The sequence below is a fragment of the Chelon labrosus genome, assembly GCF_963514085.1.
Source record: "Chelon labrosus genome assembly, chromosome: 5".
NCBI classification, from domain to species: domain Eukaryota; kingdom Metazoa; phylum Chordata; class Actinopteri; order Mugiliformes; family Mugilidae; genus Chelon; species Chelon labrosus.
In genome coordinates this window covers 19877838-19890183 of record NC_140341.1, presented here as the reverse complement: position 1 = coordinate 19890183, position 12346 = coordinate 19877838, and the positions used below count along the sequence as shown (strand labels likewise).

General features: G+C 40.3%; 2 protein-coding genes across 3 annotated transcripts; both read left to right on the top strand.

Moving 5' to 3' along the window:
• On the top strand, positions 1 to 2819 carry LOC311488438 (tubulin alpha chain). The gene is made up of 4 exons (XM_084545148.1): positions 1 to 66; positions 1070 to 1292; positions 1463 to 1611; positions 1716 to 2819. Exons 1-4 carry the CDS (start codon positions 64 to 66, stop codon positions 2691 to 2693), a joined length of 1353 nt encoding a protein of 450 aa, XP_084401274.1. The 5' UTR covers positions 1 to 63; the 3' UTR covers positions 2694 to 2819.
• A 1349-nt stretch (positions 2820 to 4168) lies between these two features.
• Positions 4169 to 12260, top strand: dnajb2 (DnaJ heat shock protein family (Hsp40) member B2). Of its 2 annotated transcripts, XM_084544892.1 has the most exons (11): positions 4171 to 4582; positions 5684 to 5775; positions 5929 to 6038; positions 6254 to 6307; positions 6427 to 6543; positions 6689 to 6751; positions 7212 to 7350; positions 7623 to 7687; positions 7897 to 8205; positions 11811 to 11876; positions 12026 to 12260. In XM_084544892.1, the coding sequence occupies exons 2-10, from the start codon at positions 5711 to 5713 to the stop codon at positions 11837 to 11839; spliced, it is 951 nt and encodes a 316-aa protein (XP_084401018.1). In that variant the 5' UTR covers positions 4171 to 4582; positions 5684 to 5710; the 3' UTR covers positions 11840 to 11876; positions 12026 to 12260. The 2 variants fall into 2 exon arrangements, with proteins under 2 accessions (XP_084401017.1, XP_084401018.1); XM_084544891.1 differs by lacking the exons at positions 11811 to 11876; positions 12026 to 12260 and having other exon boundaries at positions 4169 to 4582; positions 7897 to 11764.
• Positions 12261 to 12346: the final 86 nt, after the last annotated feature.

Sequence of the window (12346 nt, the reverse complement as noted above, 5' to 3'; positions counted from 1 at the left end):
TCTCCTCCGCACTTCTGCCTCGTGTCTGAATCCTCAACGTCAGTCGAAGGACAAGCAGACAAAATGGTGAGTAACTGCTTGCCTGATGACGTTGCCTTGAAATTTCCATTCTCTCTTCCTTCCCTTCTGCTGTTCTTTGTCTCGGCTTCCTAGGCTTTATGTGGATTAAATATCTAAACCTTTTTTTAATGCTCATCCAGCCTCGGCTGTGGGACTGAAGGTTGCTAACACAAAAGCAGCATTGTCCTATACTGCATAATAGACATTTTTATCTGAATTTATGTAAATAAATGTTTTAGAGCATGTCTGTTGAGGATTCAGAGAACAATAAACTGGAATGCTTACACATGATGAGTCATTCTGTACTAGTGGACAATCTAGGTCAGACAGATACTTGTTGGGCTGCTTTGTCATTTTCACTTATTTGATACGCAGCTTGTGACAAAGCAGAACACATATCAAACAAAAAGAACCCAAGATCATACTCTTAATAATGTGTTTGTTTAGGAATGAAAGCTTTCTATACAAAGGAGGAATGAGCAGGGTAATCGTGGCAGTGGGGGGATGGATGAAAGGAACAGAGAAAGAAGGAGTGGTCTGGCCTAGGCAGTCCAAGTTAGTTGGAAGCCATTTTGCAGCTGTTAGGAGATTTTGGACTGAGGGACGTGGAGGGAGAGCGAGAGGGAGGGAGAGAGAGAGAGACATCCCTGACTGTTACAGCACTGTGCAGCTGGACAGGATGGGGGAGGAGAGAGGCACAAAAAGGGAGGGGATGAGGAAAGGGAGGAGATGCAGGATGGAGAAGTCGGGGGAAGGTTTTCCTATCTCACTGGGGCATGGCCTTCCTGTCTGCCACATACATCAGCTATATGTTGCATTTTTGGACAACTTATAAAACTGTCTACAAGACAAAAAGGATTTCAATTATGTGTCAACTGATACTAAATTTTATAACAACCCACAGTACAAAGAAAAGACAGACGCTTGTAGCTAGTGAATGTGTTGTATGTCTCACAAATTACTGGTTGTCCGTGTCTTTTTAGCAGTCTCTCTTTCCTTCCTTTTTCAGCGTGAATGTATTTCAATGCACGTCGGCCAAGCCGGAGCCCAGATGGGCAATGCATGCTGGGAGCTGTATTGTCTGGAACATGGGATCCAGCCAGATGGACAGATGCCCTCTGACAAGACTATTGGAGGAGGAGATGACTCCTTCAATACCTTCTTCAGTGAGACAGGAGCAGGAAAGCATGTTCCCAGAGCCATCTTTGTTGACCTGGAACCCACTGTCATCGGTAAGTAGTCTGTTAATGAACAACTTACACTGGCTATCTAAGTATTGCAATTTGAATGTTTTACCATTTTTACCTACAGTATTAAAGATGATATGTAGAACATGATTCTTCTAAATTCTTCATTTAAGGATACTTGTTCTTAATCTACTTTTTAAATTGTCCATTTGCAGATGAGGTGCGTACAGGAACGTACCGTCAGCTGTTCCACCCTGAACAGCTGATTACTGGAAAGGAGGATGCTGCCAACAACTATGCTCGTGGACACTACACCATCGGCAAGGAGATCATAGATCTTGTTTTAGACAGGACTCGTAAACTGGTAAGAGTTCTGTTTCATTTGTGTGTTGGAGAAAGTTGGAACTTTGCATAAATTTACATGAATGGAGGGGCATATTAATAAATCAAAATTATATGTTTTTACAGGCTGATCAGTGCACTGGCCTGCAGGGGTTCCTCATCTTCCACTCTTTTGGTGGAGGCACTGGCTCTGGTTTCACCTCCCTGCTCATGGAGAGACTATCTGTCGATTATGGGAAAAAATCTAAGCTTGAATTTGCCGTCTACCCAGCACCCCAGGTTTCCACAGCTGTAGTGGAGCCTTACAACTCCATCCTCACCACCCACACCACCTTGGAGCACTCTGACTGTGCCTTCATGGTGGACAATGAGGCCATCTATGACATCTGCCGCAGAAATCTCGACATTGAGAGACCAACCTACACCAACCTGAACAGGCTCATTGGCCAGATTGTGTCTTCAATCACAGCCTCGCTTCGCTTTGATGGAGCTCTGAATGTTGATCTGACAGAGTTCCAGACCAACTTGGTGCCCTACCCTCGTATCCACTTCCCTCTGGCCACCTACGCCCCTGTAATCTCAGCTGAGAAAGCCTACCACGAGCAGCTGTCTGTTGCTGACATCACCAATGCCTGCTTTGAACCAGCCAATCAGATGGTGAAGTGTGATCCACGTCATGGTAAATACATGGCCTGCTGTCTGCTGTACCGTGGTGACGTGGTGCCCAAAGACGTCAACTCCGCTATCGCTGCCATCAAGACCAAACGCACCATCCAGTTTGTAGACTGGTGTCCCACAGGCTTCAAGGTGGGTATCAACTACCAGCCTCCAACTGTGGTTCCTGGTGGAGACCTGGCCAAGGTGCAGAGAGCTGTGTGCATGCTGAGCAACACCACAGCCATCGCTGAGGCCTGGGCCAGACTGGACCACAAGTTTGACCTCATGTACGCCAAGAGAGCCTTTGTCCACTGGTATGTTGGGGAGGGAATGGAGGAAGGAGAGTTCTCAGAGGCCAGAGAAGATATGGCTGCACTGGAGAAGGATTATGAAGAAGTTGGCACTGACAGCATGGGAGATGAGGATGAAGAAGGAGAGGAGTACTGAAGGATCAAACATCATCACACATTCCAAGCGTTGAGAACATAACACATTCCCAGCAACATTCTGAAAATATGTGGTGATGCCATGTCAGTATTATCAATAAAAGTTCTAAAGAACGTCCTAAATGAACTTGTGGTCCTTCTTTATTTGTTATTCTTCCTGCATAATGGTCAGTTTGGCAAACATCTAACCTTCACAACTGTGACAAGAGTTAATTGACTTTCATACCAGAAACTGGTAACATAGCATAGCATTGTGCTGAGAAGTACTATTTTGTTTATCAAAAACCAAACATTTGGTAAAAATCATAGGCAATGCATAAAAAACTTTAATAAAAATGTTTTTTTGTCACTACACATATGTACAGTTCCACTTTACTTACTAGAAATCCCTGCTTTCTCCAGCTTCCTGCCTTTTTGTGCCAAATCCCTAATGGGCTGGGCTGGCCTAGTTCCTGTAGTTTCTTCCTTAGGCCAGCAGATGGAAGTGATGTGACCAATCATAGTTCAGTGACTCAGACTGTATGTGAAGATGTTTAGTCATAGTAAACATTACTGATAAGCTAAAATAACTATGATATTACACATAAACTCACAATGTGATCCTGACCAGTGACTCCTCTGAGTCACTCATAAAAATTAAAACCTACTTTCTAATAAATTACACCTGGTGACCTAATCTGGTACTCTTTTGTGTGCTACTCTTGTTTTACTGTATTACCCATTATTGCATTGTCATGCTATTATGGTACGTGTGATTACAGGTATCTCCATATTCATTACTATGATCATAGTCTCTAATGCTTATCATAACCCACCCAAACAGTTAATTAATTCTATTTAAGAATATTATTTTCTATTTAAATGGCTTTAACAACAAAACTGTCTGAAGAGGCTTAATAGCACCCTAAGCCCAAGACCCCCGATCAAGCGAGGTGACAGTGGCAAGGGAAAACTGGAGCCGAACCAAGCATTTTGTAAACATTAGTAAGTTATTATTCTTTCCTCCTTTACTTTAAGACCTGAGTTCACCAGTATACACGCACACATACCAGAATCCTTTATAAAAACAAATTCCAAATTCCCTAGATCCTAAACGGATCGAGTATCTGTGGGATGCGCTGGAAGAAGCCTGAGCTAAAATGGCCCCTCCCCTCAACCCATAGGACCCAAAGGCCTCCACTAACGCATTTCAAGATAACTGTTATTTATGTTCCTCAATAAATCATGTTTCATAAAGTTTATGTACTATAAACTGCAAAGTGACTATAAATATGACAGTTAAAAAGACTGACACACTTAACTTTAGTAGCCTACAATACTTACTGTACGTGTGGGTCGTTTCACCTCTGCAGTTCACAGGAGGCGATGCTACTTACATACTACCTTTTTAAATAAAATATGTAGTTATTTCTTTTGTTATTTGACTGACTGTGTATTTTATACATGCCTTTATGTATACAATCTATGGTGTATATACATTAAGAGGAACTTTGTTATACTATCAGGGAGCAACAGGCATACGCCGCGGGGGGCGGGGCGTGTCTGGTGACGTTCCCAAATACTGGCATGTTCTAGACGTTCTATTTTTTTTCTCCGCCGACGGTGACGTAGCGCGTGCAGCTCAGACCAACACAACACTCAGGGCATATACTGACAGTGTGCGCGTGCGGACCTTAGAGTAGTCAGCAAACACATAACGGTACCGTACCGTAGAGAATATATCGGAGTCTGGGCGGTGGCGTGGAAAGGCAGACAGAAAGAGGAGGCGGCTGCACGACTGTCACGAAGAGAGAGGGGGGCGAATTCCAGACTCTGTTATAACTAATTCATTATCAGACCCGTGGACAAACGGCTAAACTGCTCTCTAATTAGGCCGACAGACTCTATCGGGTAAGTCTTTAGCAATGGCTAGTCGTTACAAGTTACCCACAGCTAACGCACCACAGCTACTGCAGTTTATTATGCGTCTGCAACTTTACCATAATAGGAAATGTGTCACTGAAATATCAAACATTATTAACTGTTTCCTTAATGTCAGGGGTGCGTACTTTAATAGCACAACACCTGTGCCTCCCAAGTGCACCTGCCCGTGTGTTTAAGCTTGTGAAGGCCTACTGTCATGCCACCAGCAGCAGTTGACAGATGCCATGGAGCTAGAAATAACATAGTAATAATACTCGTGTGAGCGCATGTCTGTTCCCTAGTGGACATAGAAAGTTTAGTTACTTTACCTCACTTGGGAAGCCCCCTCGAAACTGTTGTCCACTAATGGGATTGGCATGATGGTTAGCATGTTGTCTGTGGCTATAATGGAAACTGTGACTGTACTGAGGTGTTCTTTCAAGGGCACAACGTTGGATACTTTATAATTATACTATTAGATGCTTGATACTGTTAAGAATTTATGTGAAATTAGTGGTTTCAATGCTGGTGTTTATTTGTGGTTCCGTGTAATTAATATACAGTCTAAATTCCTGTAGAAACATTTGTTAACTGGAAACGTATACCTTCTTTTTTTTTCAAAAGAAAAGTTTAATGAACACAACATGGGTATTCATCCATATATGTCAGATTAGTCACTAATCTTTCCATTTTTTTTATCACAGATAAAAAGTGTAAATAGCACCAACCTTACTGCATCTACTGTATTTATTGCTATATCATGTCTAGCTTACTGATGGATGACAATTATTCTAGTGAAAATCAGTGTGGAACTCAGTACTGTAGAGTTACTAATTGACTGTGTGATTATTTCTAACTGCTGAAGGTATTCGGCTTTATGGAGTAACGCTTAAACACAATCTAGTTTAACTTTAAGTTCAACTAATGGACCTGCCAGGTATCATGAAAAAGACATAAACAGTGTTATCCACTAACCCGCCAGTGCTCATAATGTTATTAAATAAGTGAGCATGAATTTTAGGAATACCATAAATACCAAGGCTTTAGGAAATGAATTTGATTAATGCAGATCGTGTATTTTTATTTTAGGGTGGTGTTCTGAGGAGAGGAGGCAACATGGTGGATTACTATAATATCCTAGGAGTGCCAAAAACAGCCTCACAGGATGAAATCAAGAAGGCGTGAGTATCCTTAGATTCTTAATTATAATCATAAAAAATAAAACACAAAGTAACCTGACCAGAAAATATTATTTCTAGAAGCATATTTGAAGTGTAAAACCAAAAACACTTCTTATACTTATAAAGTTGTTTGTTTCTGTCCTGTGTTTTCAGGTACAGGAAACTGGCCCTAAAATGGCATCCTGACAAAAACCCAGACAACAAGGCAGAAGCAGAGAGGAAGTTCAAACAACTTGCTGAGGCCTATGAAGTCCTGTCTGACAGTAAGCTATGACTATAATGACAGTTGGTTTGATTTTGGTGTCTTGTAAGGTCGAGCTGAAGCCTCTCCTCTCTGTCGCACACATAGCATTGAGTAAAGCAGTTAAGAGTAATTTATTACACCACCATGTTCAAGATGTTTAAACATGCTATGTCTGTGTGTTTGGATGAGGAAAAATATATTGATTTTGGTGGGTACTTTTTTCCTTGTTGACAGAGAGCAAACGTGAGTCATATGACAGATCTGAAGATGGTGGATGGCAACACACAGGTAAATAAAAACTTATAAAAACTACTGGTTTGTAAAATGTCACAAGTCATGTGTAAAGGGTCACAATGGCCTATTACTTCTCAATTTTGTTCCACCTACCCTTCTTCTACCCTTCCCAGGTTACTCCCACTCGAACTCTTCAACAGACTTCACAGGATTCCCCTTCACATTCCGTAGCCCAGAAGAGGTGTTCAGAGAGTTTTTTGGTGGAAATGATCCTTTTGCTGATTTTTTTGGTAAGTCAGATACAACATTCAGTCCACATGGGGTGCATGAAATGTTAGTATTTGCATTAAGATAGATGATTTTTGGAGAAAAGAACAGTGTGATTAAACCAGCTTAATTTTCATCTTACCTAATTTGTCTTTTTCTCTCATTCAGAGGGCATGCCGTCATCCTCTAGCCTCGGCCCCAGTCGATTCTTCTCTTTTCCCTCAGCAGGAGGTAAACAGTTACATACCATAAGAAAAATGTAGTTTGTATTAATTCTGTAGCTTTCTTATCACAGATCGTGGCATTTCATACTGTGGGCACATTAAAGATATTGTTCATTTGTTCTAAAGATATAAATCTGATAAACCCAATTCACTGTACCATAGACATACCTGTTAAAGTTATAATTAGGAGGGGTGCCACGGACTGTTGACTGTCAAAACGCATATTGATTGCCAGATAAGTCATTAGTAAAACTAAAGTAACTATTGGAAACAGATGTTTTAGTATTTTCTTTATTAGTTTTTGCATAGTGGAATACTTTTTTGCATATTTACCCACTTAAATTCTCACTTTCTGTCCTAGCAACATGGCATTGGTGTTCTTTTTGTGCGGACGGAGATCCTGTAAATATACATTAAAGTAATTATTTGTGTCTTCTCTTCTCTCTTGATCAACTGCTATCCTACAGCTGGCTTTACCTCCTTCTCATCAACCTCAAGTTTTCTGAATGGGATGGCCAACGAGGGTTTCTTAGGATCGTCCAACGCTAACCATACATGTTCAACTGTTACCATAAATGTAAATGGCAAACGCACCACCATTAAAAAGTATGTAATCTCATCGTTAATAAAAGCTAGGGAAATATATAATTTTCTAGACTAGGAACTGAAAAATTGGTTTTATTGCTTTAGTCTCCAATGTTTTTAAAATGATCTTGATATATTAAGCATAACTCCACCTGGCTTGAACATTGTAACAGTAAAGGTCTGCAGGGCCACATGTTGGTTATCAATTTGTGTGGTGAAATGACATTTTGTTTGAACACAGGTGAGTGCCTCAGCTGATGTACACTTATTCATTGTTTCTGTTTTGCCTACAGGGAGAACGGACAGGAAAGAACAGAGATTGAGGAGAATGGGGTGTTAACGAAGGTGCTGATTAATGGTAAGACCATGCACACTGAATAGCAGAGAGAAATCTGAGATCAAATAAACTTAACATTCATGCACAGTCATCATCTCCCCTTAGTTTCTGTGACTACAATACAATGTGTACATCGAAATATATTAAGCAAAATCAGAACTAAATTAAATATCGAGAATTTGTCCCTCAATACTGATTGTGCAAAAACACCCACGTTGTGTTGTTCCCAGGTGTGGAAGATGAAATGGCCCTTGCTCTGGAGCTGAGCCGACGACAGAGCCAGTCTCACCAGGCGCCTCAGAGGCCAAACATTCAGAACAGACCATCAGCCCAGCCAGAGAGACCACTCCTCAATCCTAGCCCTTTCCCTAGCTTTGCAGGGACTCATCGGTCATTTAGCTCCGCCCCTTCTTACCACTACAAGGTTGAAGAAAGTAGTGAAGATGACGACGAAGATGAAGAACTGCAGATGGCTTTGGCGTTCAGCCTGTCAGAATTGGAAGCCCAGCAGAGAGCTGCTGCTGCCGACCGCATATCAGGTGCCAGGGGTGTGGGCAGAGTCAAGATTGACAAAACTAGTGGCTACAGAAAAGACGGGGGGATAAAGACAGAAATTTTAAATGTGCAAAGAAATGAGAGGGTTGTTGTTGTGGATAAAGATGCAAAAGGTCAGTTTAACATGGACTCCGGCCCCGGAGATAAGAGGGAAAATGAGAAAAAGCGAACCAGGGAGCCAGACCTCTCTCCTGAGTCACCCACAACAACCAGCACTACACCACAAAGCCAGAGCAGTGAAGACAGGTTTCAACCCACCACCAACAGTAATGCTGGCTGTGTGAAAAAGAAAAAGAAGTGTGGGTGTGTTGTGTGTTAATGTAGTGTCGTTTACATTTGGGATGCCTTATACTTACCTCAGTGTTTTGCCTACAGCCTAAAGCAATGTGCTTGCTCGAATCTTTATTGAGGCAGTGCCTAAACTGACCACAGGGCTTTCATGGATTGGACAAGATTTGTGTTTCTCACAGTCAAATTAGATATTCCCATTTAATCTGACAATGCAGCTCAATGTTAAAACTGTTTTTTTTTATGCATGCAAATCATTACAGAGGATTGCTTCTGAACGTAAGTAAATGTGCCTAATATCCACATAGATTGAAAAGAGTGGGATTAAGTGGACATTGGTATGTAGTGGACAAGTGGTAGGTGTGAGCATTGTTGGAAGGAGAGGATATTTTGGCTTTTCAGTTTGAAAGGGTTAGGGTTGTTTTTTATAGCAGGAGATTAAGGTCAGGGTACTGTAAGAAGCATGTTCCATTCTGTCAGGGTCCACAAAGAGAGAGAAGTAAAAAGGTGTGTGTGCCTGTATGGTTTTCAGTGTGTGTTGTTGGGTGTGTTTGGGTCCAGTGAGACCCTGCCATAGAATTTTCTCATTCATACTCTTTGGCAAAGGGAACGTATCAGCTGTGTCACAATCAGTCAGACACAATAGATCAAATCTAAAGTAGGCCACAGAACTTTCTGTGGTGATTTTCATGATTACATTAAGACTATTTTGATTAAAAAAGACCTCTGTTTATTACGCTACACATAATAATTTTTGTAATATATATAGTGTCAAAATATGTGTTGGCTTTGATCCACTTTTACTAAAGTACCATAACCTTGTTTGATCCGACTGTAGATTGTATTTTGGGCAAAGCACTTTACAGTGTTAGAAAGCAAAGCACAGTGAAGGGTGTGTTCAGTCCTGTGACTGGAACAGTTATCAATAATCATTATTTAAATCTTTTGGTGCCTTCATGCATTTGTATGTACTTACATTAACGCTGCAAATGTGCTAAGCTGGATGCAGATGCATTTTAGTAGTCAAGTTGAATGTGGTGTTTCAATCTCTAATCAAGGAAAATGGCAAAGCTCCGCGTGGGTAGGCGGAGTGTTGCCAGGTGTTTTGAGGAAGAATTAAGTGGCGACTGAGTGCTTGCATGACATTTCAAAAATGTGCTGTATCAGCAAGCCAGCTATAGTTATATTTGTTTGGGTTGGTTTGAAATGTCAGACGAGGAGCTACAGAAGCTGCATTTGTTTAAATGCCCCTGACAAAAACACTAAACTTGCTCCAGTGGAATTATCATGTATGCAAAATTATCAAGACTGTACGTCAGGGGAAGCTACACAACCTTCCCTTCTAATGCACTGATTCTCACAAGGCTTTTACCTGAAAATAATTAAAAAACCTTCCAGAATGAATGACATATTTTAATACACTAAAATGAAAGGAAGTACATGGTAGGTATGTTTATACACCAGTCATCCATAATATTATAACCACTGACAGGTGAAGTGAATGACACGGACTGGTTGTCATGTGGTTGTCATGAAAGCTGTCAGTTGGTGAGATATAATAGGAAGCAGGACAAAATTTTTGTCCTCAAAGTTTATGTGTGGAAAGATTTGAGTAACTCTGACAAGCATTCACTTGTGATAGCAAGTATTTCCAAAAGTGCAGCGCTTGTGGGGTGCTCCTTGTTTGCAGTGTTCAGTATTTATCAAGTGGGGTAAATGCCTCAGTGTGTCAGAGCTGTTTTGGCGCCAATAGGGCGCAGGTGGTCATAATGTTGATTGTTGGATTGTGTTGTATTATTGTCGTATTTCCACAATATACTGACTATCACAAGGATGATCAGTATCAGTTTCTGCTGAGTTGCGTGTAGCGTCTGCTAAATCAGTGATTTATTGTGTGGATGTGGCAGGTGTGGTATGTTCCACCTTTCCACTGCACTTGGACGTTGTGTACAAAGCACACACACACACACACACACACACACACACACACATATATTTGTCTGCACAGTCCTAGACACAAGGAGAGAGTGTCTGAATGAGAGGGAGGTCTGAGTTGTTGAATGGTCATGTAGTTACCATGGTGATCCTGGATGGAAACTCAAACGTTCCTTGCTGCAGACGTCTAATGAAGTAAAAGCAGCGCTATGCGTGGAAAAACATCATAACTGTTCTAATGTGATTCTATCTGTGATGATAAATCGTGCTGCTGCCAAAACACGAATGTGTCAAAATAACGTGTATACAAGTAATATGTAAAGATACGCGTAAAAAATAACAATCATTTTCTACTATATTTTTAAAGACATGCCTGTATATATAATTATCTTATCACAGGCAATGTCTCTTTCCTTGTCTTGTTTTTATGCTGCTCATATAGATTGTTTTTGGTTTTGATATATATTGACACATATTCATGAGTGCTTGATTTATTTAGCATTGTATGACATTTGCTTTCACTTAAACCATTAATCAGCAAAATAATATTAAACCAAAAGTGATACCAAGATATGTATTATTCCTTCTCTTTAGTGAAGAGGGGATGCGAGTGAAAGAGGCAGGTGGAATATTTTATAAAAAAAAAATAATAATAATCTGCTTTGATTATTTGTACTACATTGAACTACCATGTGTTGATGTTCCTTTTATTTTCAGATTGTTAAAGGGGAAATAACAAATAAAGAATAAGCCAAAATATGAGTTGGGATATTTTTTTTCACCAAATTTTCATCAATATCAAGTCTACTAGTAGTACTACTATAACATGATAATACATTTACTGTGAACTCTGAATGATTAATCCTGGCTATGACAACAGATAAATATAAATATATATACATGCGCTACTTTGTATGCTTAGACTTTTTTAATCTCGATATGGAACCAATCCATCCCTTATTAACTAATCAAATACCGTTTGTTTATACTGTTTATACTTTAAATGTCCGTGGTGTTGTATTGATTACAAGAGTGTCTGATCTGCAGCCCTTTCATTTGCTTCAAATGGCGTGAGTGTATGTGATCATCTTGTTCCAATCTTGAACTGCCATTTTAAATGAAATTTTCTAATCAATTGTAATTTTCGGATCTTCTTATTATTATTTTGTTACCCATGTTGACTGTGATATAGTCATGGCTTTCAGTGCCAAATCAAACATCATACATGAACTTTATTTTTTTGTTCATAATGTAGCAAACATATGCAAGAAACTTCTGTTGTCAGTATCTAGTAGCTAGTAACATGTTATTTAGTCTCAAGTTGGAATTTATGGTTTTGTCTTACACTTCCTGCTTCCTGTTTCAGAATCAGACTTCGAGGCCTTCACAAGCTAACCTGATTGGCTGCTATGTGCCCTAGCCCCGCCCTGAGGTAAAGCACCCGGTGTGAATCTGAGGCACGCTGGAAATTGTTCACTCATTCCTTCTTCTGCCCCATAAACTCCCTGTAGAGTAGCTTAGATGATGCCTGTCTGCTTAACTGATGAATAGTAACATGTCTTTGTGCATCTGTTCTTACAGGTTAAAGGTCAATTCCTCACGATGCACTTTTCTCTCTCTGCCCACCACGGCTCCTACCTGCTGAATGACACTTAAAATAAACACACATGTGTTTTATACAGTATGTATGTGTGTGTGTGTACGTATGTAGCTCACCGTAGAGCAAAAGACTGGAAGCGTTGTATTTTTTACCTCCAAAGGAATTAGATCTAATCATCTCTAATGATTTGTATTTTGGGAAACAGCTACACAAAAGGAAAAAAGAAAAGTCTTGTGAAACAAAAAGCAGAGGAAATAAAGAATTTCCTGCTTGTATCAGTCGGTGTGTAATAGTTTATCTTT